This window comes from Myxine glutinosa, chromosome 7, assembly GCF_964187855.1.
Source record: "Myxine glutinosa chromosome 7, kmMyxGlut1.1, whole genome shotgun sequence".
Lineage (NCBI taxonomy): Eukaryota > Metazoa > Chordata > Myxini > Myxiniformes > Myxinidae > Myxine > Myxine glutinosa.
In genome coordinates this window covers 83,733,574-83,761,511 of record NC_136267.1, presented here as the reverse complement: position 1 = coordinate 83,761,511, position 27,938 = coordinate 83,733,574, and the positions used below count along the sequence as shown (strand labels likewise).

Here is a 27,938-nt window from a genome sequence, read left to right as displayed (position 1 = left end):
GGTTGTAGTAGTCAGTGAGGTCAGAAGGGGTGTGGAGGTCACCGAAGGGAGAAGTGGACATTTTTTCAGAGAGGGTGGATGAGAATGAGGTAGGTGAAAGAGCGTTTAGCTTACGGAAGTTGATCGTGTGATAATGCCTTGGTGCTGGGGTGGGGATGTTGATGGTCAGAGTGATGGCTAAGTGGTCAGAGAGGGTGAGGTCGGAGCCAGAGAGATGGTGCAAAATTTGTCCAGTAGAGCAGACAAGGTCCAAAATGTGACCACGGTTCTGGGTAGGAAAGTTGACATGTTGAGTGAGGTTAAAGCAGGTGAGTAAATCAGTGAAGTCAGTGGTTATCGTGGAGTCAGTGGAGTCCATGTGGATATTGAAATCACCAAGGAGGAGGATTGAGGGTGAGAGGGAACATAGCTGCGTCAGAAAGTAGGAGAAGTCAGACAGGAATGATGGGTGTGGTTTGGGAGGGCGGTAGACAACAGCCATGACTGTGTGTGACCAGAGAGTTTAAAAGCCAGGTGTTCAAATGATGGAGCAGATGCGATGGAGATGAGGCTGGTCCTGATGTCTTGTCGGTGAATAACGGCAATTCCACCACCTCGGCCCTCCGAGCGTGGTTTATTGATGTAAGAATATCCATTGGGTGTGGTGAGGTTGAGTGCGAAGTAGTCCAGAGGTTGTTGCCAGGTCTTGGTGAGACAGAGAAAGTCCAGTTTATTTTCCAGGATGTAGTCGTTCAGGACGAGGCATGTGTTGTTGAGGGACCGGGTATTGAACAGGGTGAGCTTGATGTTGTTTTGTACGGCGGGTATGAATTCAGGTGATTTGGCCAGGGTTTGCAGACAGGAGGTGCGATTGTGTGCGTTGCTGTGACCAGGTGCGCTGGGACGATGAGTGGGAGTGCGCTGAGCCGACCAGAGGATGGGGATGGAGTGACCTGATTGTAAATAAACAAACTTACGACCGGAGCCACAGTGAATGTACCTGGGTCGACGCAGGAGTCCATTGGATTTGATTGCAGAGATGCATGATGGGGTGGAGCGGGTATTAAGCAGAAGAAGCCTTGCGGCGGAGTACCGCAGAGCCATGCCAGGCAGGAGCGAAGAGACGAGCACAAGGCCAAGGTTGAGGAGGCGAAACAATGGCCACAACCCACGGGAGCGGGCCCGAGGAAACAGCGAAGGAGCCGGGCAGGTGAAGCCAGGAGCAGAGCCGGGACCGAGCAGAGGGCAGATAGGAGCGAAGAGACGAGCACGAGGCCAAGGTTGAGGAGGCAAAGCGGCAAATGCAGCAGCAAACGACCGCCGCCGCTAATCAAGATCACGGCGGCAAACCGCCATCACCACCGCTGCAAACAATGGGCACAACCCACGGGAGCGGGCCCGAAGAAACAGCGAAGGAGCCGAGCAGGTGAAGCTAGGAGCAGAGCCGGGACCATGCAGAGGGCAGACTCAATGGCCAAAAATCCGCCACGACGACCAGAAAAGCAAGCTACGGACAATGGTCCAGTCAGAGAAGCGGCGAGCAAGCGACGCCAGCGTCCTCTCCGGACCGGACCGGAAGCGTAGCGCTCCATATAGGAATATAGTAGTACGCCTTATTTACAGTACGCCTTATTTACAGTAAAGGTAAATTAAATTTGCCAACTGCAGTAATGGATGACAGTGGGTTGGCATGGCAACTACAGTTTGTGGCATGACAGTAGTGTATGCTGAAAGGAACATGACACAGCACTGGGCCTCGAATGAACACAAGGTGGGAATGAGATTTGTTTACCAGCTATTACTTGATTTACTTGTACCATAACCGTGCATTGTACTGCACGTTTTGATTGATTAAAACAATTTAATCAGGATAATTTTGTTTATGCATGCATTTTGTTTGTCTTCGTTGTGTATTCTGGCTTTATCAGAGCTATTATTAGGGGACCATTGGTACCATTTTGAAATTGCTAAGATAATTCTTATTTCATGAAAATTTGTTGGCGACCTACAGGTCAAACCGTTCATCGTAGGAATTTGAAACTTTGACCACTTATGGTATACCACTTGACTTGATGCATATCCTAAGTATGACGTCATAGGTCACGTTACCTGGCGGCCATATTGGATTTATTAAAAAATCTATCTCCTTCATTTTTCGACCTATTGAATTGAAACTTGGCATACATATAGTCCACCTCAAGGTGAAGAACTCTCTTTTCTCCGATTTTTGAATTTTTTCCTAATTAGTCAATGGCGTGCCAATTAAAAAAGTGCTGACTCGGCAATTTTATTTATTTCTTAATACAGTATTGTGATTCCATTAATTTTTTATTGACCTACAGGCCAAGCCATGAGTCAGATGAACTTTAAACCTTGACCAATTATAGTATGTCACTTGATTGGATGCATATCCTAAATATGACGTTATAGGTCATGTGACATGGTGGCCATATTGGATTTTATGAAAACCTTTAAAATGCATCTCCGCCTTCATTTTTCGATTGAGTTGAAACTTTGACCACTTATAGTACGCCACGTTATTGGATACATATCCTAAATGTGACGTCGTGTGACATGGCGGCCATATTGAATTTCATGCAAACTTTTAATATGCATCTGTCTTTATTTTTCGATCAATTGAGTTGAAACTTTGACCACTTATAGTATGCCACTTGTGTTGATGTATGTCCTCAGGATGATGTCGTAGGTCATGTGACCTGGAAGCCATATTGAAAACCTTAAAAATGCATCTCTTCCTTTATTTTTCCATCCTTTCTGTTCAAACTTTAAATGATCGGATCTGGGCTGCCATTGTCAATGACCCTGGTGCTCACTTGTCCCATCAGTGTGGAGTGTCTTGGTCCCTGGATCACTGCTCGCAGTTTTAATTTTTATTATCATTATTATTATTATTATTATTATTATTATTATTATTATTATTATTATTATTATTATTATTCTGATTCCATGAAATTTGTTGGCGACCTACAGGTCAAACCGTTCATCGTAGGAATTTGAAACTTTGACCACTTATGGTATCCCACTTGACTTGATGCATATCCTAAGTTTGACATCATAGGTCACGTGACCTGATGGCCATATTGGATTTATTGAAAAAATTAAAAATCGATCTCCATTTTTCGACCTATTGAGTTGAAATTTGGCATACATATAGTCCACCTCAAGGCGAAGAATGCTCTTTTCTCCGATTTTTGATTTTTATTGCTAATTAATCTATGGCATGCCAATTAAAGTGCTGACTCAGCATTTTTTAAAAAATTAATATTGTGATTCCATGAATTTTGTGTCGACCTACAGGCCAAACCATCAGTCAGATGAACTTGAAACTTTGACCAATTATAGTATGTCACTTGATTGGATGCATATCTTAAATATGATGTCATAGATCACGTGACATGGCAGTCATATTGGATTGAATGAAAACCTTTAAAATGCATCTCCTCCATTTTTCGATCGATTCATTTCAAACTTTAAACAATCGGATCTAGGCTGCCGTTGTCAATGACTCTGGCACGCACTTGTCCAATTAGAATGGAGCGTCTTGGTCCCCGGAGCATCACTGCTCACAGTTTTAATTATTATTATTATTATTATTATTATTATTATTATTATTTATTTTGCCTTATTGCTATGCCCAGGTACTATACTGTTTAACAAATAAAAAATACAAATTCTTGCAGGATACAGAAGGAGCTTGCTGAGATAACTCTGGATCCTCCACCAAACTGCAGGTACACAGCAACTTCATGTGTCTTGAACATTCCACTTCATTACAGATCACTGTTGCAAGCTGAGTACAGTCATGCCGCCATCTTTCATCATCAACTACATTATTCAACACACCATATTGTCATGTTACTACATGCAAGTTGTTTCTTGGATGAGTTTGTATTTATTTATTTATTTATTTATACTTTTAGGCTGAATTGTAGGAAAGCAATAGTTAGTTCTGAACTACAACATTGAGTTCTCAACTAGTGTGGGCCATGTTTCTTTTTGGAGCATATCGACTCGACAGAACCATGCACAATCTGATTCTTAACCAGCAAAATCTTCCATAGAAGCCTGATGGATCATCCTGGTTCAGGCTTCTTATAATGGGAAATGTCGAGTTTGGTTCTCGTTTGACATGGTTCAGAACTTGCTGGTGGACACATGACATAAGAGAAAAACCCTGACCAGTTTCAAGTGTTTGATTCCTGCATTGCTCTGGGCCATGTTTACTTATGGTTTTAAAGGTACAAAAAGTGATGGAGTATATATATACTAGTGGGGTCACCCGTGGGAATCCCACGGGCATGGACGTGTGTGACATTTCGACATACTGAGTTAGATGCTGCACATTCATTTTTACAAAATGGTTACTGGCAAGTCATCAGATCCAGAAATGGTGTAATGAACACAATTTATTTATTTCACATAATATGTGACCCCTCACTCCTCTCCACCTGACACTCTCCTCTCTCCACCTGACACTCTCCTCTCTCCACCTGACACTCTCCTCTCTCCACCTGACACTCTCCTCTCTCCACCTGACACTCTCCTCTCTCCACCTGACACTCTCCTCTCTCCACCTGACACTCTCCTCTCTCCACCTGACACTCCCCTCTCTCCACCTGACACTCTCCTCTCTCCACCTGACACTCTCCTCTCTCCACCTGACACTCTCCTCTCTCCACCTGACACTCTCCTCTCTCCACCTGACACTCTCCTCTCTCCACCTAGCACTCCTCTCCTCTCCAATCCCTTACATTCCTCTCCTCTCCAATCCCTCACCTCTCCAATCCCTCACACTCCTCTCCAATCCCTCACACTCCTCTCCAATCCCTCACACTCCTCTCCAATCCCTCACATTCCTCTCCTCTCCAATCCCTCACATTCCTCTCCTCTCCAATCCCTCACACTCCTCTCCAATCCCTCACACTCCTCTCCAATCCCTCACACTCCTCTCCAATCGCGCCTCACACTCCTCTCCAATCGCCCCTCACACTCCTCTCCAATCGCGCCTCACACTCCTCTCCAATCGTGCCTCACACTCCTCTCCAATCGCGCCTCACACGCCTCTCCAATCGCGCCTCACACGCCTCTCCAATCGCGCCTCACACTCCTCTCCAATCGCGCCTCACACTCCTCTCCAATCGCGCCTCACACTCCTCTCCAATCGCGTCTCACACTCCTCTCCAATCGCGCCTCACACTCCTCTCCAATCGCGCCTCACACCCCTCTCCAATCGCGCCTCACACTCCCCTCCAATCGCTCCTCACTCTCCTCTCCAATCGCTCCTCACTCGCCTCTCCAATCGGCTTTTCCCCGTCTCGTTTCTCTCGTTTTTCTCCCGTCTCGTTCTTTTTCTTGCTCCATCATGTTCAAGTTTGCATTGACGTTCATCGATGGACTCGTTCGCCCATCTCATTCGTTTTCTTGCTACATCCTGTTCAAGTCTGCGTTCTTCATCGATCGTCTCATTCATTTTGGAAATAGAAGTTTCCACGCAGCGCATGAATTGTCACGATCCTCAAGAGGAAGTGTCTCGTAATCATCAAATGATAAATGGCAAGTAAATTATATTGTGGAAAATTAAAGATTTCAAATAAACCTATTTAAAGTGTATGCGCACATAACTAATTTTAAAAAACGAAGAAATATCTCTCGGTAATTTCCTGAAACATATTTTACTTCCGGATAATAATGTTGAATGAAATATAAACGAAGAAATATATGTCGGCATCATTGTTGACGTTTTTGTGACGACTGTCATCAAACGAAAAAGTAATATATCTTAACGGAAAAGCAAAAGCGAATTTTTTATATATGTCGACACGTTGCCGTCGGTCATGTTGGGCGGTGTATGATACATCATGACGCGATTTAAAAATATATATCTCTGCATTTTCCCGCGTGTGTGGAATGTTCTCAATTATTGCTGACACCGAGTCTAAAACCATCGCTAAAAATGAAATCAGATGGTGAGTTAGATTGGAGATAAAGGCGTGAGAGAGACTCAATGGCCTTGAAGTTACAGGCCTTTGAGAATTCATTTCGTTCTATAAACGGCAACTTTCATCGGATTTTCTTCCCGTTTTTTTTCAACCGAGTCTAAAACTATGTTGGCGACTGTGAAAAATTAAATGATATATCGAATTTGATTTGAAATAAAACTGGGAGAGAGAGCAAGACACCACGGGCCTACAAAACAGGCCTCAAAGCTATGCGAGTTAATAAAATGGTGGATATTTGTTTATATGAAGCCTCTCCCAGAATGGGTGGAGCTATGGGTGGAGCTACTCTGCAAACCGAGTAAGCCACACCCCGGACAGACGTCCAACAGACAGAATCATCTCCGGCTATTATAATATAGATATATATATATATATATATATATATACATATATATATATATATATATATATATATATATATATATATATATATATATATATATATATATATATATATATATATATATATATATATATATATATATATATATATATATTACCCTTCCCTGTCCTCCTTCCTCCCTTACTTTTCTTCTTCTCCCTCCTTTCTCCTTACAACCCCTTTTTTATGTTCTTCCCTCTACTTTGGAATTCTCCTTTCATCCATATCCACCTCTTCTTATCCTTTTATTATTTACTTCAGATTCGTTTAGCCTCCTTGATCTCATCTGAATGTGAAAATTTATAGAATAGGGGAAGACCAGCCATAAAGCAGTCACACTACATGACCAATATTATTCTTGCAACATGAACCATAAAGGCATAAACCTCAGTTTGATCAAGATGAAAAACATTAACACACACGACAACGGAATCTAAAATGTTTGTGACGTTAAATGCATCAATTACCTCGATCTTTCACAAAGAGTGGTCTTGTTTAGGTAGCACAGGAATAATAAACGTTGATCAAATACCAATTTACTGTCATCTATATGACATAGTACACTTACTTTTAAGGGAGACAAGTTGGATTACGCTCTCAAACCTTTCATTTACATTCTATATTGTGAATGTCAGCCTCCCGTATCCCTACACCATTGACATGTTTTGAGCATTTGGGAATATTCTTTTGTTGCTGGATTAATCCTGCCCCAAGTGGCCTTGCCTTGGACATCTAGTAATAAATTGCAACCACTTCCTTTGTAAAATACCGATGCAACGTGAATTTATTATTTTAAGGAAATGGAATAAATATACTTTTGGAATTCCAGGCATCATTCGATTAACTGAAGATGTTGATTTTATTTTTCCTAAAGAGCAAAGCAGTATATGCCCATTCCCACCGATTTATTATATATATATATATATATATATATATATATATATATATATACAGTGGTACCTCGGCTTACGAGTGCCCCAACGTACGAGTTTTTCGGGATACGAGCCGTCGCTCGGGCGGTTTGTTGCTTTGGGATACGAGCCGAGATCCGATGTACGAGCTCAAAAAATTTATTTTTTTGAATTTTCCGGTTGTGGCTTCCGGTTCCGGTCACGTGGTTATCTTGCCGTGAAAGCATCTCTGCTTGGATATAAAACACGCAATCGTCGAAATACATGAGCGAGGAATCTCCTTGCTCCAGCCGGTGACGTCATCGGCGGGGATCCCCGCCTCCAGAGTGGCTGGTCACGTGACCGCCAAAGCGTGTCGCGCGTGCGGGTATAATGAGCTACACCTGTGGATCACGTGACCACGGAAGCACGCCTCGCTTGAGAGGCATGGCTTTCGGTTTGCGTTTTGCTTTATAAGGCGCGATAAATGGGCTTTTGAGTGTTAGCGGTTCATGGCGTTGACGGTTCATGACGGTTCATGACGGTTCATGACGGTTCATGGCGTTGACGGTCAAAAACCCATTACATCAATTTTACCAGGCACTGTACAGTAAGTACAGTGGACACCAAATGCACGGTGGAAGGCTAGAAGTAGAAGATCGTCCAAGACAAGTGAGAATAAGCCATACTTTGGAGATGACGTCATTCGCTGGTCCGATAACCAAAGATGTGGTATAAAAAACCAGGTGAGCTAACAATGCAGCAATGAAGGAATTCGGCCAAGGCACCGGCACACAACGACCTACCTACATCGAAAGACTCAATGCCAATGGTGACAGAAGCCAAGACGGCCGGCTTAAACACCGCCGAAAGACCACGGTGTACCAACTTACGATGCAGAACATCTTGCACTTAATATGATGACAACAGGTGCCATCCTCTGACGTACCATTACAGGTACAGGTACAGTACACGTGAGCACAGAGCAAAAGTTCACTGAAACCGAGATTAAGAAAAAAGAAAAAACACCTCGTGGTCCGTGCTCGATATCCGAGTTTCAATCTTTTCAAACACATGATGCTCTCGATCACGGTATCTCCTGCGAGCTGCTTCTCCTTCAACCACACAAACAACAACTTCTCCATATCTTCATGGATAGAGGTCCGGAGCTTTGAAATAATCGTAACGCCCTTGGCTGGCGTTATAGCCTTTATGGACTCCTTCTGCTTCAAAATCGTACATATCGTAGAAGGAGTACGATCGTACTGCCTCGCCAAGTCGACAACACGCACACCTCACCTGGCATGCTCTTCTCCTCTGCTTAATAAAACCAGTTTATTTCTTTACATTCTCTTGTATTATGTACAGTATATACGAGGTCGTGCTTGTTTATACATTATTTGTTATTTATAAAGTACATTTTTGTTATTTAAAAGCACCTAACAAAAAAAATTGGTGTTTTTTTTTTGAGGCTGGAACGGATTAATAGCATTTCAATGCATTTGAATGGGAAAATTTGCTTTGACTTACGAGCGATTTGGCTTACGAGCTCCGTCACGGAACGGATTAAACTCGTAAGCCGAGGTACCACTGTATATATATATATATTATAATAGCCGTAGATGATTCTGTCTGTTGGACGTCTGTCCGGGGTGTGGCTTACTCGGTTTGCAGAGTAGCTCCACCCATAGCTCCACCCATTCTGGGAGAGGCTTCATATAAACAAATATCCACCATTTTATTAACTCGCATAGCTTTGAGGCCTGTTTTGTAGGCCCGTGGTGTCTTGCTCTCTCTCCCAGTTTTATTTCAAATCAAATTCGATATATCATTTAATTTTTCACAGTCGCTAACATAGTTTTAGACTCGGTTGAAAAAAAACGGGAAGAAAATCCGATGAAAGTTGCCGTTTATGGAACGAAATGAATTCTCAAAGGCCTGCAACTTCAAGGCCATTGAGTCTCTCTCACGCCTTTATCTCCAATCTAACTCACCATCTGATTTCATTTTTAGCGATGGTTTTAGACTCGGTGTCAGCAATAATTGAGAACATTCCACACACGCGGGAAAATGCAGATATATATTTTTAAATCGCGTCATGATGTATCATACACCGCCCAACATGACCGACGGCAACGTGTCGACATATATTAAAAATTCGCTTTTGCTTTTCCGTTAAGATATATTACTTTTTCGTTTGATGACAGTCGTCACAAAAACGTCAACAATGATGCCGACATATATTTCTTCGTTTTTATTTCATTCAACATTATTATCCGGAAGTAAAATATGTTTCAGGAAATTACCGAGAGATATTTCTTCATTTTTTTAAATTAGTTATGTGCGCATACACTTTAAATAGGTTTATTTGAAATCTTTAATTTTCCACAATATAATTTACTTGCCATTTATCATTTGATGATTGCGAGACACTTCCTCTTGAGGATCGTGACAATTCATGCGCTGCGTGGAAACTTCTATTTCCAAAATGAATGAGACGATCGATGAAGAACGCAGACTTGAACAGGATGTAGCAAGAAAACGAATGAGACGGGCGAACGAGTCCATCGACGAACGTCAATGCAAACTTGAACATGATGGAGCAAGAAAATGAACGAGACGGGAGAAAAACGAGAGAAACGAGACGGGGAAAAGCCGATTGGAGAGGCGAGTGCGGAGCGATTGGAGAGGCGAGTGAGGAGCGATTGGAGAGGAGAGTGAGGAGCGATTGGAGGGGAGTGTGAGGCGTGATTGGAGAGGGGTGTGAGGCGCGATTGGAGAGGGGTGTGAGGCGCGATTGGAGAGGGGTGTGAGGCGCGATTGGAGAGGAGTGTGAGGCGCGATTGGAGAGGAGTGTGAGGCGCGATTGGAGAGGAGTGTGAGGCGCGATTGGAGAGGAGTGTGAGGCGCGATTGGAGAGGAGTGTGAGGCGCGATTGGAGAGGAGTGTGAGGCGCGATTGGAGAGGAGTGTGAGGCGCGATTGGAGAGGAGTGTGAGGCGCGATTGGAGAGGAGTGTGAGGCGCGATTGGAGAGGAGTGTGAGGCGCGATTGGAGAGGAGTGTGAGGCGCGATTGGAGAGGAGTGTGAGGCGCGATTGGAGAGGAGTGTGGCGCGATTGGAGAGGAGTGTGAGGCGCGATTGGAGAGGAGTGTGAGGCGCGATTGGAGAGGAGTGTGAGGCGCGATTGGAGAGGAGTGTGAGGCGCGATTGGAGAGGAGTGTGAGGCGCGATTGGAGAGGAGTGTGAGGGGCGATTGGAGAGGAGTGTGAGGGGCGATTGGAGAGGAGTGTGAGGGGCGATTGGAGAGGAGTGTGAGGGGCGATTGGAGAGGAGTGTGAGGGGCGATTGGAGAGGAGTGTGAGGGGCGATTGGAGAGGAGTGTGAGGGGCGATTGGAGAGGAGTGTGAGGGGCGATTGGAGAGGAGTGTGAGGGGCGATTGGAGAGGAGTGTGAGGGGCGATTGGAGAGGAGTGTGAGGCGCGATTGGAGAGGAGTGTGAGGCGCGATTGGAGAGGAGTGTGAGGCGCGATTGGAGAGGAGTGTGAGGCGCGATTGGAGAGGAGTGTGAGGCGCGATTGGAGAGGAGTGTGAGGCGCGATTGGAGAGGAGTGTGAGGCGCGATTGGAGAGGAGTGTGAGGCGCGATTGGAGAGGAGTGTGAGGGATTGGAGAGGAGTGTGAGGGATTGGAGAGGAGTGTGAGGGATTGGAGAGGAGTGTGAGGGATTGGAGAGGAGTGTGAGGGATTGGAGAGGAGTGTGAGGGATTGGAGAGGAGTGTGAGGGATTGGAGAGGAGTGTGAGGGATTGGAGAGGAGTGTGAGTCACGATTGGAGAGGAGTGTGAGTCACGATTGGAGAGGAGTGTGAGTCACGATTGGAGAGGAGTGTGAGGGATTGGAGAGGAGTATGAGGGATTGGAGAGGAGTGTGAGGGATTGCAGAGGTGAGGAATGTGAGGGATTGGAGAGGAGAGGAGAGGAGTGCTAGGTGGAGAGAGGAGAGTGTCGGGTGGAGAGAGGAGAGTGTCGGGTGGAGAGAGGAGAGTGTCGGGTGGAGAGAGGAGAGTGTCGGGTGGAGAGAGGAGAGTGTCGGGTGGAGAGAGGAGAGTGTCGGGTGGAGAGAGGAGAGTGTCGGGTGGAGAGAGGAGAGTGTCGGGTGGAGAGAGGAGAGTGTCGGGTGGAGAGAGGAGAGTGTCGGGTGGAGAGAGGAGAGTGTCGGGTGGAGAGAGGAGAGTGTCGGGTGGAGAGAGGAGAGTGTCGGGTGGAGAGAGGAGAGTGTCGGGTGGAGAGAGGAGAGTGTCGGGTGGAGAGAGGAGAGTGTCGGGTGGAGAGAGGAGAGTGTCGGGTGGAGAGAGGAGAGTGTCGGGTGGAGAGAGGAGAGTGTCGGGTGGAGAGAGGAGAGTGTCGGGTGGAGAGAGGAGAGTGTCAGGTGGAGAGAGGAGAGTGTCAGGTGGAGAGAGGAGAGTGTCAGGTGGAGAGGAGTGAGGGGTCACATATTATGTGAAATAAATGAATTGTGTTCATTGCACCATTTCTGGATCTGATGACTTGCCAGTAACCATTTTGTAAAAATGAATGTGCAGCATCTAACTCAGTATGTTCAAAATGTCACACACGTCCATGCCCGTGGGATTCCCACGGGTGACACCACTAGTATATATATATATATATTGTTAAGGAAACAGAGTACGGCGCTCCCCTTACTGGGGGGGGGGGGGGTTAATCCCCCTTCTATTTGCACTGGCCGTCTCCGATCCTGAAGCTACAACGTCCTTCCCGGACCGACGGTAGGTAGGGTTTGTTAGGCCTAGGGGTTCGCTTCGTACCTAATTACTACCGCCAGCCGAGAACGAGGAAATAACTTCTGCTCGAACCACGGTTTTAGATAGACTAGTTGCCGAGCGGTTTTAGCAACCCGAAGTTCGAGCCGTTTAGCAAAGACTAACCCGATCCTGAGCGTTGGCCAAATCGTGCCACAGGTGTTCAATGATGGAAAAGACGAGGACGATCGGACAAGGAAGAAGAAGAAGACAAAGGTAGGAAGAACAGATGTTTATTAATTAATTTACACAACCACAATCAAAGAGAAGAAAATATAAGAAATGTAATTTACATGGAAATGGAAGGAGCAGAAGGACACAGAGCAATTCCTTAAACAAGCTTAACTTATAAACCCCAGACAACACAGACAGACAGACGACAGGCAGACTTACACGAGTGGGGAATGAAGGCAGGAACGAATGGCTGGAAGGATGAGAAGGTTCAGGTGGTCCACAGAGCGGGCGATAGGGAGGTCCGAGGGTCGCGGCACGACGTCGGGGTTTGCGTGCACGCACTTGTTCTTTTGGAGGTAGGTTCCGGCAGTTGCCGTCAGTGCTGGTTGGTATTGCGAGCAGGGCGTGCCGATTCTCATTCGCCGCAGGATGGTCGCGCCACGCAAATGAACAATCCTCCCCACTGGTGTTCCCTGCTCATGCACCTCCCTTCACAGAACTTCTCCGGTTCAGCTGGATCACGCCTCTCTCTGAATAGGCTGCGCGTGCGCTTATATTGTGCCTGGTGCGATCAAGCCGCCTGCCCTTTTGGAAACGCCCACCGGTGAGCTTGCCTCGGCCTTGGTTGGTCGCAAGGGCTCACCGGTCCCGCAACTTGATGAGGCGCTGGCAGAGCCACGCCTTGTTCCTGGCGCTTGGCTGACTCCTCCCACCTTCTGCTCCGAGATGACCTCGTGTTCAATGGAGTTTGGGGCGATGATGATGCCAATAACAACCACCCAATGCAACGGTGGCGAACGCCGCCGTGGTGGCGAACGCCGCCGTGCTGGCGCTTTGGAGGCCACGGCGATACTGTAGGGGATCTATCTTAGTGCTGTTAGCTAGATTCAAAATCCCGTCTCGGAACCGTCTCGATAACAATTTTCATAACGGGATCTCGGTTCGGCTCGGTTCCCGACAAAGTAAAACATAAAAATAAAAATAAAAAAAAATAATAATAATAAGGCTTCAGAAATAATGGAATTTCATTACAATATATAAACAACAATGAAAAAATTCATTTCTGATGTTGAGTACTTAAATTCCGACTTAGCTTCCATTTACCGGGATGAAATAAAATACACCGCCTACATGCAGATGATCGGCCACCGACGGGACCGGGTTATCTCATTACAGTTTGTATTGTCGTGTAATTTATTGCTCGGAATGTCAGAGAGAGGGAGAAAATGTTTCTGCCCAGGCATATTCGAGTCCCGGTTGGAGTTTCATTATCATTTTGTGAGTTGTGATCGCCAAGGGGCGATCCCCCCCCCCCCCCCCCCCCCGTTCCCCTCCCCTGCCCCGCCCGGCAATGCGGGTACTTCTGCTAGTAAATTATAAAGCAGGCGGTGTAGTGATCATCCCCCTCCCCTCCTCCTTATTTTGACTCTGTGACTAAAGTAAACGTAATCAACTTATCAGGCCTAAAGTGGAGATAAGATAACCAAAATACTTTCACATTCAAACCGTCAAACCAAACCCCGAGGGATTCTTACAATTTATAGATTTAGCGTTGCAATTAAACATAAACGTTCATCAAAAACTCATTTCATAAAACTACATAATGTTATTGTACCTCTGTATTAATACATTGTGTGGAGAATAATCCGTTATAAACGTGTTTTTAATCTAAATAAACATCGTCCCTCCAATCACGGGGCCTCGAGCGAGTCCCTCGATATTAATGTGCAAAAGACCATAGCAACCACATTCCGTAACTCGTCTCCAAGGACGGACACGTGACCGCAGCGTAAGGCGGGGCGAGGCGGAGTGATGCAGCGGAAGGATTCAACGGTTTAAATAAAGCCGCGATGAGGCGGATTTTCATTGGGACTTTTATCCTCATTTCGTTACCTGCGCCACCAAAGGTGGATGGAGATTATGTTTTCACTCCTGTCTGTTTGTCCGTTTGTTTGTGAACACAATATCTCAAAAAGTTGTGGACGGATTCGGACGAAATTTTGTGGAGATGCAGCGTGTGTGACAAGGACGACATGATTAGATGTTGGTGAAGATCCGGATTCGGAATTCGGATTCGTTTGCAGTGCATTGTTTGTTGACAAGGGGAAAATCCTGGAACAGTGAGTTTACTTTATCTATCATCGTTTGTGTCAGTTCAGCTGCACTTGCGAAAAATGATGCTGGTGCAGAAGCAGAGTAATGAAAGCAAGGCTCAATAAATGCCTCTATTATGGAAAATATCTGCAAGAAGTTGGAATTTTAACCGGGATTTTTTTACCGAGAAATTGCGTCAATCAATTTATCTCGGGACCGTCCCGAGACCGTCTCGAAAGCCGAAACCGCCGGGATTTCGTCCCGGTCTCGGCTCGGTTGACAGCCCTAATCTATCTTATTTGATTTTGTGCAATGCAGAGTCAACTAATGGAAAACAGAGCCTTAAACTGGAACACATAATAATGATATAACTATTGAGGGATCCTATGGTTCTCTACGTGTGTGCGATGGACTAACTAAAAGGACGACCTTTGATCTTTACATGAAACAGAGGTATTTACAAGAATCATTACATTTACAGAGGGTGGTATTTACAATAATTACACCATGTGCAGGGTTTCCCAAATCCGTTACTATATATATATATATATTATATATATATTATATATATATATATATATATATATATATATATATATATATATATATATATATATATATATATATATATATATATAATATATATATATATATATATATATATATATATATATATATATATATATATATTGAGAGCACGGGCGGCAGATAGCGGACTGGACCAAAGTTCTTACCTGCATGGACGGCGGCCACGCGGTTTTATTCCTCAAACCGACAAACACAGAAATGAGACGAGGAAAATCAACAATACCACAAATTAATTGCAACAAATAATGGTTTAATGAAATAAAGCATGGGAATAAAATGAATGGTGAGGTAAATCTATAATCCTAACTTGAGACGTCTCCACTCGGACACGAAAACAGACAGGGGAAAGATTAAAGCAAATAAAAAGAAAATCCCCATCTTTTATTTGCCGGCACTCAGCTCTGGTGTCGGTGAAGTCGTTGAATAATGTCGGCAGTCTGATGTGGCCCGCAGCCACTCGCGCGGGAAACGCACAAGATGGCGTGAAGTTCCTCCTCACTGTGCCACGAACGTGAGGCAATTCGTGCGGCCGGTCCTGCTTCATTCACTATCCACTCCCTCCGAAAAGCAATGCGGCTCCAGCTCCCACGAGAAACACCACTGTTCACCAACACCCCTTCCTTCATGGTGAGAGAGTTCCCAAAGCTCCACAGAGTTCTCCTCAAGAGCCACCCCAGAGACAAAGGACAAAACGTGACCGCCCGATCCAACCGCCAGCACCAGAGAGCGAGCAACAGACTCTTCCTCTTCTGCTCGAACCTTCGATCTGACGTCATGCCGACAAATCTCTGAGCTCCACCCAATCGCTTCATGGTCTGGCTCGACGAAGCTCGGGCGTGGTCTGCCGGCCACGATAGTTTCCATGCCCCTCGTCCCACTCTGGGGGTGTGGCCTTGTTCCCTAGTCGGTTGGTGGGGCGGGGTTTATTTTCCGATCGTAATGTCCGGGTCTCTGTCAGCATTATTACGCTTGTCGTGGTTTAATGGAGCGCTCGTTTGCATGGCTGTTGGAGTGAATGTAAAAACATAAGGGAAAATAACAGGAGGCAATTGCATACTGGGAATTATCCTTTAGCCCTATTTAACTAACACAAAACCACCCTCTGTGTGGTGACACATAAACAAGAAAATGCCAGCTTTATTAAGGAAATTGCCGGTAACGTAACAAAGAACATGCACAATAAACTAAATTCCTAATTGGAGTGCTCCCACACAGACCTGAATACAGACAAGGGATAAAATAACTGAAAAATAAATCTGTGTAGTTTGTGGCACTTAGCTCAAATCGGCTCTTTAATCTTGTCAGGAATCGTCAAAATCCCTTCTCGTCCTTGGCGGGGAAAATGCACTCGTTGGTGCAAACTAGGCCTCGCTGTGCATCCGCTCACTCCTGGCTTCGTCGAGAGCACAGCAGGCAGGCAGCGCCCGTCCAGTCGTCGTTCTTGCTTGGGAAACCGCAGTTCTTAGTCCCCAAGTCCTCCTCACGATCACTATGAAGATGTCGGAACATGACCGTTCGTGATGAATCTTCCTTGAGCAAGAGCAATAGCGACCGTTTGCTATGGGATCCAGAACGAGAAGCAGAAAATGTCAGCACAAGACCGTTCACCACCAGATCCAGAACCCGAGAGAGAAAATGTCCGCTGTCTTAATTATTTTGTACTTCGGGCTCCGACGTCATCCCACGATGTCTCCGTGTCAGCTCCGATCAGCGAGTCCCATCTTACCAGTCCTTGTGCCAATCAAAATCCCGGACCAATCACTGCTCTTCTGGGCGTGGCTCCACGGCCCAGCCTGATTGAGGTGGTGATGTAGCGACTGCGGCACCAGCTTCGTACTCGATGCCTGGTTTCCGGTTGGTTTTTAATTAGTGTCATTAATTATGGTGTCGATTGCTTGGCTTGTCTATGGTGTGCCACGAATGTGCAATGTCATAAGGAACACAGGAAAAGATTACAGAGGCAATTACATACAAGGAATTAATTTACCCATAATCCCTCACTAATTAACGAACCCCACCCCTCTCATGGGGACGAAGATGCAAGCTTACCTGACATAGTCTACACAAATTTCCTACTTATGCTACATTGAGGTTTCCTCTTCTTCACGACAGTCGGAACACACCAATCTATACGCTCTACCTGGCTCAAAGGTAATCATTGTCTACCCCCTACAAACCTAACAATATATGTATATATATACATACATACATACATACATACATACATACATACATACATACATACATACATACATATATATATATATATATATATATATATATATATATATATATATATACATACATACATACATACAGACTTGGCATTTAATATGGAATTTTTTTTTTCCTTGACTTGGGTTTACTTTCTTAACTCAGTATATCAATCTGGTGAGTTTCTTTTACACTTTGGTGATTTATTTGTTTAAAGAACGATGTCATTGATTGTCTGTCACCGCAAGAAGTCAACAACAGCATTATATCACAGGTGGCGTGGCAAAATGTACGGACAGGTGCATTTGACGATTGGCTTCACAGTCGGGTATACAAGGGTTGTTGTGTTCTGTATTAGTGGAAAACAACTGCTGCATGTCTCCAAAAGTTATTGCCGCTTCCTCTGGAGATGGTCCGTCAACTCGACAATGCTGTTTTGTCATGGAGTGGTGGCTTTACTAAATTACGGCATGAAAGAGCGTCCTATTGCTTGGCAGTATGGCATCACTCAAAGTCAGGTGTCAAAGATCCTGAAACGAAATGCTCAGAGGGGTGTCCCTACTCCAATACTGAGGCCAGGACGTCCCCGCAGAACCACAAGGAGGGATGATCGCCAGCTGCACCGGTTAGTCCGCAATGGCCGTACCAAGTCAGCTAATCGGCTTAGGGCTGAGTGGCAGCAACTGACAAATGTGCCTGTATCCAGAAGGCTAGTCAACCAACTACTGGTTCAAGCAGGCTATCGTGCCAGGCGCCCCTGAGAAAGCCACGCCTGACCAGACAACACCGCCAGCGCCGATTGCAGTGGGCCAGAGAGCACCGTCAATGGCAGCCAGGACACTGGAATCACGTGATCTTCAGTGACGAGTCTAGATTTCTGGTCTATCGTCAAGATGGCCGCGTCCGAGTGTGCAGACAAGTGCATGAAGCCTACAACAAAGATTATATAGTGCCAAGAGTCCAAGCTGGAGGTGGTGGGGTGACCGTTTGGGCTGCTTTTCATGCAGGGGGCAAAACTGACCTGGTTGTTCTGAATGGAAACCTGAACCAGTTCAAGTACAGGGCCATTCTGGAAGAAACATTGCTTCCATTTGCTCGTGCAGCCTTTCGAGGAAACTTTGTCTTCCAAGATGACAATGCACGGCCTCATCGTGCTCGCATGGATCCAACACTTTCTTGCTGACCGTGGTGTAGAGCATATGGAGTGGCCTACCATGTCCCTGGATATGAATCCGATAGAGAACTTGTGGGCAGAATTAACGCGTCAAATCGACCACTTGGACCAGCAGCCGACCTCTGTGCGTGAATTGCAGCAGGCTATTGTCACTGCATGGCAAGCGATTCCTGTCGAAACCTTGGCAAATCTCGTGAATAGCATGCCTCAACGTGTACGTGCTCTCCTGAATGCTCGTGGGGGTTACACGAAGTACTGAACTGTAATTTTACTGTCCGTAATCCCAGTCATAATTTAGCTTTTGTTTTTGTTAAAACTAAAATTTGGGCTAATGTGCAAAATAAAGAGATACTTCTGGAAAACGTACAGAAGTTTAACACAGTAAGTACTGTCCGTGAATTGAGTTCGATATCAGTTTACATCACTTTCAAGGATCAATTTATTTGTTTCAAAATGTCAAATGTGGTTTTTGTTTCTTTTAAAGGTCACATTAACAAAATCTGGAATAATTTCAACAAAATTCCAATGAACTTTTGGTTCTAAGACATCTTGAAAAGTAAGTTCACCCCCACAAAAAAAATATTCCATATTAAATGCCAAGTCTGTTTATATATATACAGTCACATGAAAAAGTAAGTACACCCCATGTAAACTTTTGACTTTTTCAACATATTTTAACATACAGCTATTTGATCTTCATTTCAACAATATTGATAGATAAAGGTGACATAATATAACAAATATCATGAAACATTTACATTTTGTAGTCCATTGTATAATTTAAATCAACATAAATGCAAATTTCGCATGTGGAAAAGTAAGTACACCCCTACATTTATCACGACTTCAAATACCCCAAATTAGAATCAGGTGCACCAGCTCAGGTGCAAATGATTAGAACATCGTTAGAGAGGATCTTGGAGGAACCTGTCTTATTTAAACCTCAGATATTTAGTTTGGTTTGCTCTTTGTTGTTGAAGTGTGCGGCATCACCATGCCGAGATGAAAAGAGCTCTCCGAGGCCTTCAGAAAGAAGGTTATAGATGCCTACGAGTCTGGGAAGGGATTTAAAAAGATCTCCAAACAATTTGAAATCAATCATTTGACTGTCCAGAAGATCATCTACAAGTGGAGAAGATTCCAAACAACTCCCAACTTGTTCAGGCCTGGCCGCCCCCGCAAGTTCAGCCCGAGAGCAGACAGCAAGATGCTGAAAGAAGTCTCTAAGAACCCCAGAATGTCATCACTGGACCTACAGGTAGCTCTTGCCACTGTTGATGTCAAAGTGCATGAGTCTACCAATAGAAAGAGGCTGCACAAATTTGATCTACTTGGGAGGTGTGCCAGGAGGAAACCTTTGCTGTCCAGAAAGAACATCAGGGCAAGACTAAAGTTTGACAATGAACACCTAGGCAAAGACCAGCACTTCTGGAACAATGTGCTCTGGACAGATGAGTCAAAGGTAGAGCTATTTGGCCACGGTAGCAGAAGACATGTTCGGCGAAAACCAAAGACAGCATTTGACCTCAAGAACCTGATACCAACTGTAAAGCATTGTGGTGGAAATATTAGGGTTTGGGGCAGCTTTGCTGCATCAGGGCCTGGGCAGCTCACCATCATAGAATCCACGATGAATTCTTCATTGTACCAGAGGGTGCTTGAGGATAATGTGAGGCCATCTGTCAGAAAGTTGAAGCTCAACCGAAGGTGGACCTTGCAACATGACAATGACCCTAAACATACCAGTAAATCCACCAAGGAATGGCTGAAAAGAAAGAAATGGAGGGTTCTGGAATGGCCAAGTCAAAGCCTGGATCTAAATCCCATCGAGATGTTGTGTGGGGATTTGAAACGAGCTGTGCATGCAAGAAACCCCTCAAAATTCGCACAGCTGAAAGAATTATGCATGGAGGAGTGGGCAAAAATTTCTCCCAGTCGATGTCAGAGACTGGTAGACAGTTATAAGAAACGCCTATTTGAGGTTTTTTCTGCCAAAGGGGGCAATACCACCTATTAGAGCCAAGGGTGTACTTACTTTTTCCACATGTGAAATTTGCATTTATATTCATTTAAATTATACAATGTACTACATAATGTAAATGAATGAATGAATGAATGATCGTTTTAAGGCCATTTTCCCCGCTAGAGCAGGGGTGAGCCTTGCGGGCCCCATGACAGTCATGGATTCCCTGTTTGAGGCAATGTTTTTATGGCCGGATGCCCTTCCTGACGCCAACCCTTAGTCGCCTCTTACGATGCGCAGGGATACGGTGTATGTACGACATAATGTAAATGTTTCATGATATTTGTTATATTATATCACCTTTATCTCTCAATATTGTTGAAATGAAGATCAAATAGCTGTATGTTGAAATATGTTGAAAAAGTCAAAACTTTACATGGGGTGTACTTACTTTTTCACATGACTGTGTATGTATATATATTGTTGCGGTTTTTAGAACCCCTCACTTTGTTAATACTTGTAAATAATATTCCATCATTTAATAAGGTTAAAGGTTGCACCCATAGTTAGGCCACAGCAACATGTAGGACACCATAGGACTTTCAGTTATTTCCTTAGTATGTGTTTCAGATAAGGCTGTGTTTCCAATAGTTGAATCTGCGTTGCATTAATCAAATAAGATAGGCCCCATTCGCTTCCTTTCCAACCTCTCTCTCCCAATTCTATAATGCGCCTTCGCTTGCCAGCAGCGTTCGCTGCGTTGAGCTGAAGTTTGCTAAAAAAACGCCATTAACCACGTGGTCAAGCTCGAGGAGGAAGGGGGCGGAGTGCCGGGAACGAGGCGTGGCCCTGTCAACTCGCCGTCAAGGGCGGAGCCGGTGAGCCCTCGCCAACCAACCAGGGCTGAGGTGAGCTCACTGGCGGGCGTGGTTTCGAAGAGCGCGGATTGATCTCAAAGCGCATTATATTAGCTCGCGCGCAAAGCCCTTTGACGGACTTCGTTCGGCGGGCTCCTTTTGCACGAACTGATCCAGGAGCGCACATTTGCAGAGGACTGCACAGGGGGCGATCGATTGTAACGGACTCGTTGGGAAAGGCGCTTTATGAACTTATTGATCGGGAGGCGCGCTTGTTTCAAAGGACTGCGTGAGCGAGCACATTTTGATACGGACTCGTTGGGAAAGGCGCTTTATGAACTTATTGATCGGGAGGCGCGCTTGTTTCAAAGGACTGCGTGGAGACGCTGATTGCACGAACTGCCTGTGATACGAGCCATTGATAGAGAGAGATAGAGATAGAGAGAGAGAGATAGAGAGAGAGAGATAGAGAGAGAGAGAGAGAGAGAGAGGGAGATAGAGAGAGGGAGATAGAGAGAGGGAGATAGAGATAGAGAGATAGATCGAGCTGGCACGAGCTACGTATTACGTACGCCGCATCCCAGTCCCCCCGATATATGTAACCCCGAGATACGTAAGGTCTGCTCACGTCCGACGATACCCGCGAAGCTGCCTGCCGGGTTTCGCCCGCGGAACCGGAGCCTGGACTGGAGTGGACCGGAGCCAGATCCCATCGCCTGGACCATCTGCTTGGACCTTCCTCCCCTACCACTACAATTCCGTGTGAGTCTGTCTGTTTGTCCTGGGGTCGTAATAAGTTAAGACTGTATAGGTAAGCCTGCCCTGTGTCCTGCTTTTTCTTCCTCTCCTTGTACATCCTTTTGTTTCCTCTTTTCTTGTACATTTGTAATAAATCCACTCTTTGTTCTTCCCTTACTCTGGTTTCCTCTTATCTGATCGTTTTGGTCTTTTCTCGATTGAGTACCTGTGGCACGATTTGGAAACTGCTCAGGATCGGGTTAGTCTTTGTTAATGGCTCGGGCCGCGGATTGCTAACCGCTCGGCAATTTCCATCTTATCCTTGGTTCGAGCGGGAGTTATTTCCCTGCTTTACGGTCGGGTTAGTAAGTAGGTATTTGGGACTTCATTGACCAATCACCCTAGCTAATTCCGACCGGATGGAGCATCATAGCTTCCAGGATTGGGGGACGCCAGCTTAAAAGACAAGGGGATTAACCCCCCCTTGATAAGGGGAGAGCCGACCCCCGAATGCGCAACAATATATATATATATATATATATATATATATATTCGCTATTCGAGGGTGTGTGTGTGTGTGTGTGTGTGTGTGTGTGTGTGTGTGTGTGTGTGTGTGTGTGTGTGTGTGTGTGTGCACGCACATGCATTCACATGTTATCAGAAGTAAATACATTGATCACGTGTGTGGATTACATAATTTGTGGATCTGATAAATTGGCAGTAACCATTTTGTGAAACTGAATGTGCAGGTGCAGCACCTAACTCAATATGTCGAAATGTCACACATGCCCGTGGGATTCCCACGGGCGACCCCATTAGTATAAAATAATATATATATATTTTTAACCTTCCTTTTCCCCACATTTTAATTTTTAACACCGTTGTGATGTCACTGAGCCTGCCACCCTTTTCTCATCCCCATTCCTCCCCATTCCCTTATTAAATTAAGTCGTTTTGACGGATTTATTTATTCTGTTGCCGGTGTAGGAGGATAGAATCACTCCCCAGGATAAAATCACTCTAGTGATATTTTCCCCAGGATAAAATCACTCTCGAGTGATATTTTCCACAGGATAAAATCACTCTGGAGTGGTTTTATCCGAGGATGAAATCACTCCCCCTAGGATTTTAACACTCCCCCTATATATTTTGTGATTTAAACAATATTTATTGCATGGTAATGACATGCAACCATGACAAAGTTAATGAATATGAACATAAAATGATAAATGAATTGATAAACAGGGCAGAATGATGTCCTTTGTAAACGTCTCTCCCTAAAAATAAAAATACAATGTTTTTCGCATCCCTGTATTAAACTGGGTAAATGAAATAAAGAAAAGTTTAAATTTAACATTCAAATAACTATATATTTTGATAGAGCATTCGCAGTAATCATTAAGATACATTTACGATGTTTTATACTCAAAGGATATTTTCATTTCAACATATATGTCATTTTAAGTTACGTTCTATAACCTTACTTTGCTATAACTTTACTAACCCTAACCCTAACCCTAACCCTATAGATATGAAATGAAGTGCACTGCATGATATTTTAAAAACCATAACAAAGTATAATAACTCTCATGTGAATATAAATGAACGGGAGTATTGATTAAATTTACGGGGAAAACGGGACTCATGTCTTCTTTTGTTGTATTGAAATAATGATGGGCTCAAATATAGTACATGTATTCAACAATTGAATATTAATATCCGACAATATGATGGACATGCTCACACGGTATACACTAAAATACATAGTAAAAGCTCTGTTGATCATTGCAACGATATCTAACATCCTGTGAGTTATATTTCCAAAGTAACTAAATATATCTTTCCATTCTTTCTGGGGGATTGACTTTATCCTAAAGGGGAGTGTGTTGATCCTGACAGGGGGAGTGATTCTGTCCGAGGATAATTACACTCTAGAGTGTGCCAGTCCTAGGATTAGTTCACTCGAGTGATTTTATCCTCGGACAGAATCACTCTAGAGTGAGATTTTAGGGGAGTGAGAGAATCCTGCTACACCGGTGTGGCAGGATGGGGCCGTACATTTTACATTTTGTGTGTCTCCTCCTGCGTCTCATTTCCTTGTTATAATACGAGGGATGGTTTGACTGCTTGTTTCTGTTGATAGTACAGACAGCAGTTAAGAAAATATCACGGAGTTTTTTTGCTCAGATACAATGGGTAAAATTAATTCTCTTTCTACCATTTTTTTATTCCCTAATGTCTATTTGTGTTCTTGTTCTATAATCACTCGAAAATACAAAATATGTTGCTTTCTCCTGTGAAATGGTGAATTGATTTAAATGTGAAACACTTTTTTATATGTATGTGCTATGTGCTCCACTTTTATGCGCAACGCATGGCAAACAATTTTCACTTCTGAAATGTGACTGCAGGTGAAACCCGACTTGTGTTCGACTAGCTGCAGTTCGTCTAATAACGTTGGAACTTTATTAATGAGTTTCCTCATGAGTAGAAGATCATGCCATTCCAAATGTATACATTTTACATTCCTAAGTTTTGTCAATCGATCGGAAAATTATAACTTTAGTGAAATACAAAAACCTCTGAAATAATTTCAACAACTTATAAACCCACCCCTCTGCCCTTTCTACCCTCCCTCCCCCCTTCCCCTCTCTATCCCCCGCTCCCCTCTCTAACCCCCTCATTTTTTTACTTGAATATTAATGTCATTGAGATAAAGGGTAAATATTCTGACTCTGGTCTTGTGAGGTCTTCAGTTTAGTTTGTGTGTATTTCAAAGTTGCTGATTGAATGAATGAATGAATGGGTGTTGTAAATTCAGTCATAGTAAAACTGAGCTCCGGCCTTGATTTTAAAAGGGCGGGAGTTCTGCAAACTTACAATTCGGTTTGTAAAAATAAAAAAAACAAGGATGACGACGTGTATAGAAAAATCCACCTCCTCCCACCTCTTCAAAAAGGTGTTGCCATGGATACACCAAATTGTCCATTTCCTCAAGATTAAAATTGACGACCTTAATCAAAGCTTAGCTCAATCTAATGGAAATTGATTATTTTTCAGATGAAAATTGATTACTTTATAAGTTTGACCTTGAGTTGACCTTTGATCATAAAAATAGTTGGTTTCCCAATTGAGTGATGAACTATGCAGTTGCTCTTTAATTTTCAGGTTAATCAAATGAAAATTGGATGATTTTCAGATGAAATTTGATTTTAGAAGTTTGACCTTGAGTTTACCTTTGACCTTTTGACCTCAAATAGTTGCTTTCCCAATTCACTGATGCACTATGCAATTGCTGTTTTACTTTCAAGTTAATAGGATGAAAAATGAAGATTTTTCAGATGAAAATTGATGGTTTTAGAAGTTTGACCTTTTGACCTCAAATAGTTTGTTTCCCAATTCAGTGACCCAATATGCAAATCCTGTTTAACTTTAAAGTCAATCGGATGAAAAATGCTGATTTTAGAAATTTGACCTCATGATGACCTTTGACCTCAAAATCAATAGGCTTCTCAGTTGTGAGACTCCCTGACCTGACTCCCTGACTCCCTGACACCCTCCCTGACCTCTACAACTTGGTAAAGTTTTATGGCGATCGGTGGAGAATTGTGACCTGCAGCCAATTGACAGACAGAATAACAAAGTCGACTGACCAATATACTTGAAATATCTTTGATTTTGCATGTAATAAACCAGTTTATATTTCTGTGGTTTGTTTGTCCTTTTTGGTTGAAAGTATAGTAAAACTTCACCATCCGTGGGATTACGTTCCTTTAAAGTGCCATGCATGGTGATGCAAATTGACAGATTTGGAAAAAGAGGGTTAGTTTAATAGCTAACAAACTAACCCCCCTAACTTATCCTACAATTTACTCCACACCGAACAAAACCTGAAAATATGTTATAACATAGGCAAAGGTTCTTTGCTTGCAAGAATAAACATACACACTGCATAACAAGTGCAATAAACATGTTATATTTGAAAAATAATGAAAACTTTGAGTGGCTGCATGGGTCCACAGATGCAGACGGATTCACCCACAAATTTATGTTGCGGGAGGCTGTGGTGCGTTTTTAATTTATTACACCACCTCCTGCTGGCTTGGAAGCTGGGGGTAGTGCCGAGCTGGTGCTTCCACCGCCCGAGGTGGGGACCATACACATAAATACGCATAGCCATTGTACCTATCATAGGTCCATGCAGAGGCAACCTTTTTTTGTTCTGAACTTTGATCTATTCACTTGGTGCATTCACAATTTTTTTTAATGTGTGGATCACTGCTGGGGGGTGGGGGGGGGTGGCAGGAGGGGAGGGGGGGATGGTATCTTCAAAAGGCTATACGTGCTGTTTTGAAAAAATTACGTACCCATTTCATTTGTTTATACAAGGGATCAAGAAGCTAAAAAATTAGTATAAATTAAATAAATGAACAGGATTATAACTAATTAATTGACATTTGTGGGAAAATTACACGCCCAGACCAGGAATCGAACCCAGGTCCTCTGGTGAACCATACCAGTGCTCTGCCATCTGAGATATCTGGGCAGGCTGTTGGTGCTCCTATGGTTGGCAGCGAGTGCCCTGGAAGCAGTGACAGAAAGAGAGTGGCAATTCTATGTGTGGGAAAATTGCATGCTTGGTCAGGGTCGCCCATGTAATCCATTTGATATCTGTGTAATCTCCCACATTTAAGTGTTTGACTTTCATGTGCCTTGTATAAACAAAAAAGAAAAAAAAATCAAGATAATAGTTTCCAAACCAAATGTCCAACCTTGATTGAGCCCCTCCAGGGACCTGAGAGAGTAATGAATGGCCAAGAGGGATCATCCTGAAATGAAATGGTAATCCTTTTGGCACTATTGACGATGCGTTTTGAGTAAAGATAGGGAAATGTGTGTTTATGGAGTTAAATTATATGTTAACATCTTGAAGATATTTTTTAATAAGCAATGTTACTCAATGCCATGAATTTTTTTTGCTTATTCTTATTCCACCCTGATTGTGTGGTTTTAAATATGCTGTAACTCTCGTTGTGAATATTTTCTTTGCAGTGCTGGTCCGAAAGGGGACAACATGTATGAATGGCGATCTACCATCCTTGGGCCTCCTGGCTCTGTGTACGAGGGTGGAGTATTCTTCTTGGACATCACCTTCACACCTGAGTACCCCTTCAAACCACCTAAGGTGTTCTTTGTTTTTGCTTTTTGTATACAAGATCGAGGCTCGTGTAAGAGCTAACATTAATCACAAAAAACAAACTGACACATAAAACATATGACAAAGGGAGCGGGAGACAAGATGGGGGGAGAGAGGGAAGCACACAAGTACAACAGCAGAGAATAGGGATATCGGGAGATCTGTGGGAGGGAGAGGGCTTGGAGAAGGAGGCATGGGAAGGGGGGTGGGGGAAGGGGGGTGGGAGAGGTAAAAAAAACACATGGACACTGCGAGGACTTCCAGGAAAGAAGTCGGTATTTCAAAAAAGTGGATCTGGAGTGAATTAACAGGGGTAGAAAAGATCAAGGTTTTGGATGGGGGAAGATAAGAGTTGTTGGTGAACAGCTGTTTTAAAGACCTGAAGGGAGGAGTTGGATTGAAGAGTGTGAGGGAGTTTATCCCAGAGGCGGGAGAAAAGAGGAATGAAAGAGTGAAGGTGAGCAGAGAGTATTGATTTTGGCAGTTTCACCATAAGAGGGTTGCTGGCAGATCTTGTGCGACCCGTAGGAATATTTGGGGGACAGAGCACAGACAGAGCTGGGGGAGCTAGGCCAGAGAGTAGTCGGTTGAAGACAGAAAGACTGCCAACCTGCCTGCGGTGAGTGAGTGAAGTGTCCTCGGAGTTAGCTTCATCGCGGGAGATTCCAATGATTCTAAAAAACCTTTGTTTCTACAGCGTGAAGCCGATAGTCAGGTTCACTATGTTTTTTCCTTCGAAATTTTTGGCGATTAGTAAAACTATACATTTTTGGATTATTCAGAGCATGAGGAATCCCAAAATTAATGTTGGCATTTGCGTAGACACCTGCATGGCCGCCATTTTGGATT

General features: G+C 44.0%; 1 protein-coding gene across 4 annotated transcripts in view; it reads left to right on the top strand.

The window, feature by feature from the left end:
- Positions 1-27,938, top strand: part of LOC137431362 (ubiquitin-conjugating enzyme E2 E2) — a 148,881-nt gene that overhangs the window by 78,433 nt on the left and 42,510 nt on the right. For 2 of the 4 annotated variants that reach the window (XM_068122607.1, XM_078781937.1), the window contains exons 3-4: positions 3,681-3,731; positions 26,945-27,077. In XM_068122607.1, the coding sequence (XP_067978708.1) occupies positions 3,681-3,731; positions 26,945-27,077 (184 nt within the window). The remainder of the gene's footprint in view (positions 1-3,680; positions 3,732-26,944; positions 27,078-27,938) is intronic. The other 2 variants (XM_068122608.1, XM_078781938.1) reach the window with 1 other exon arrangement.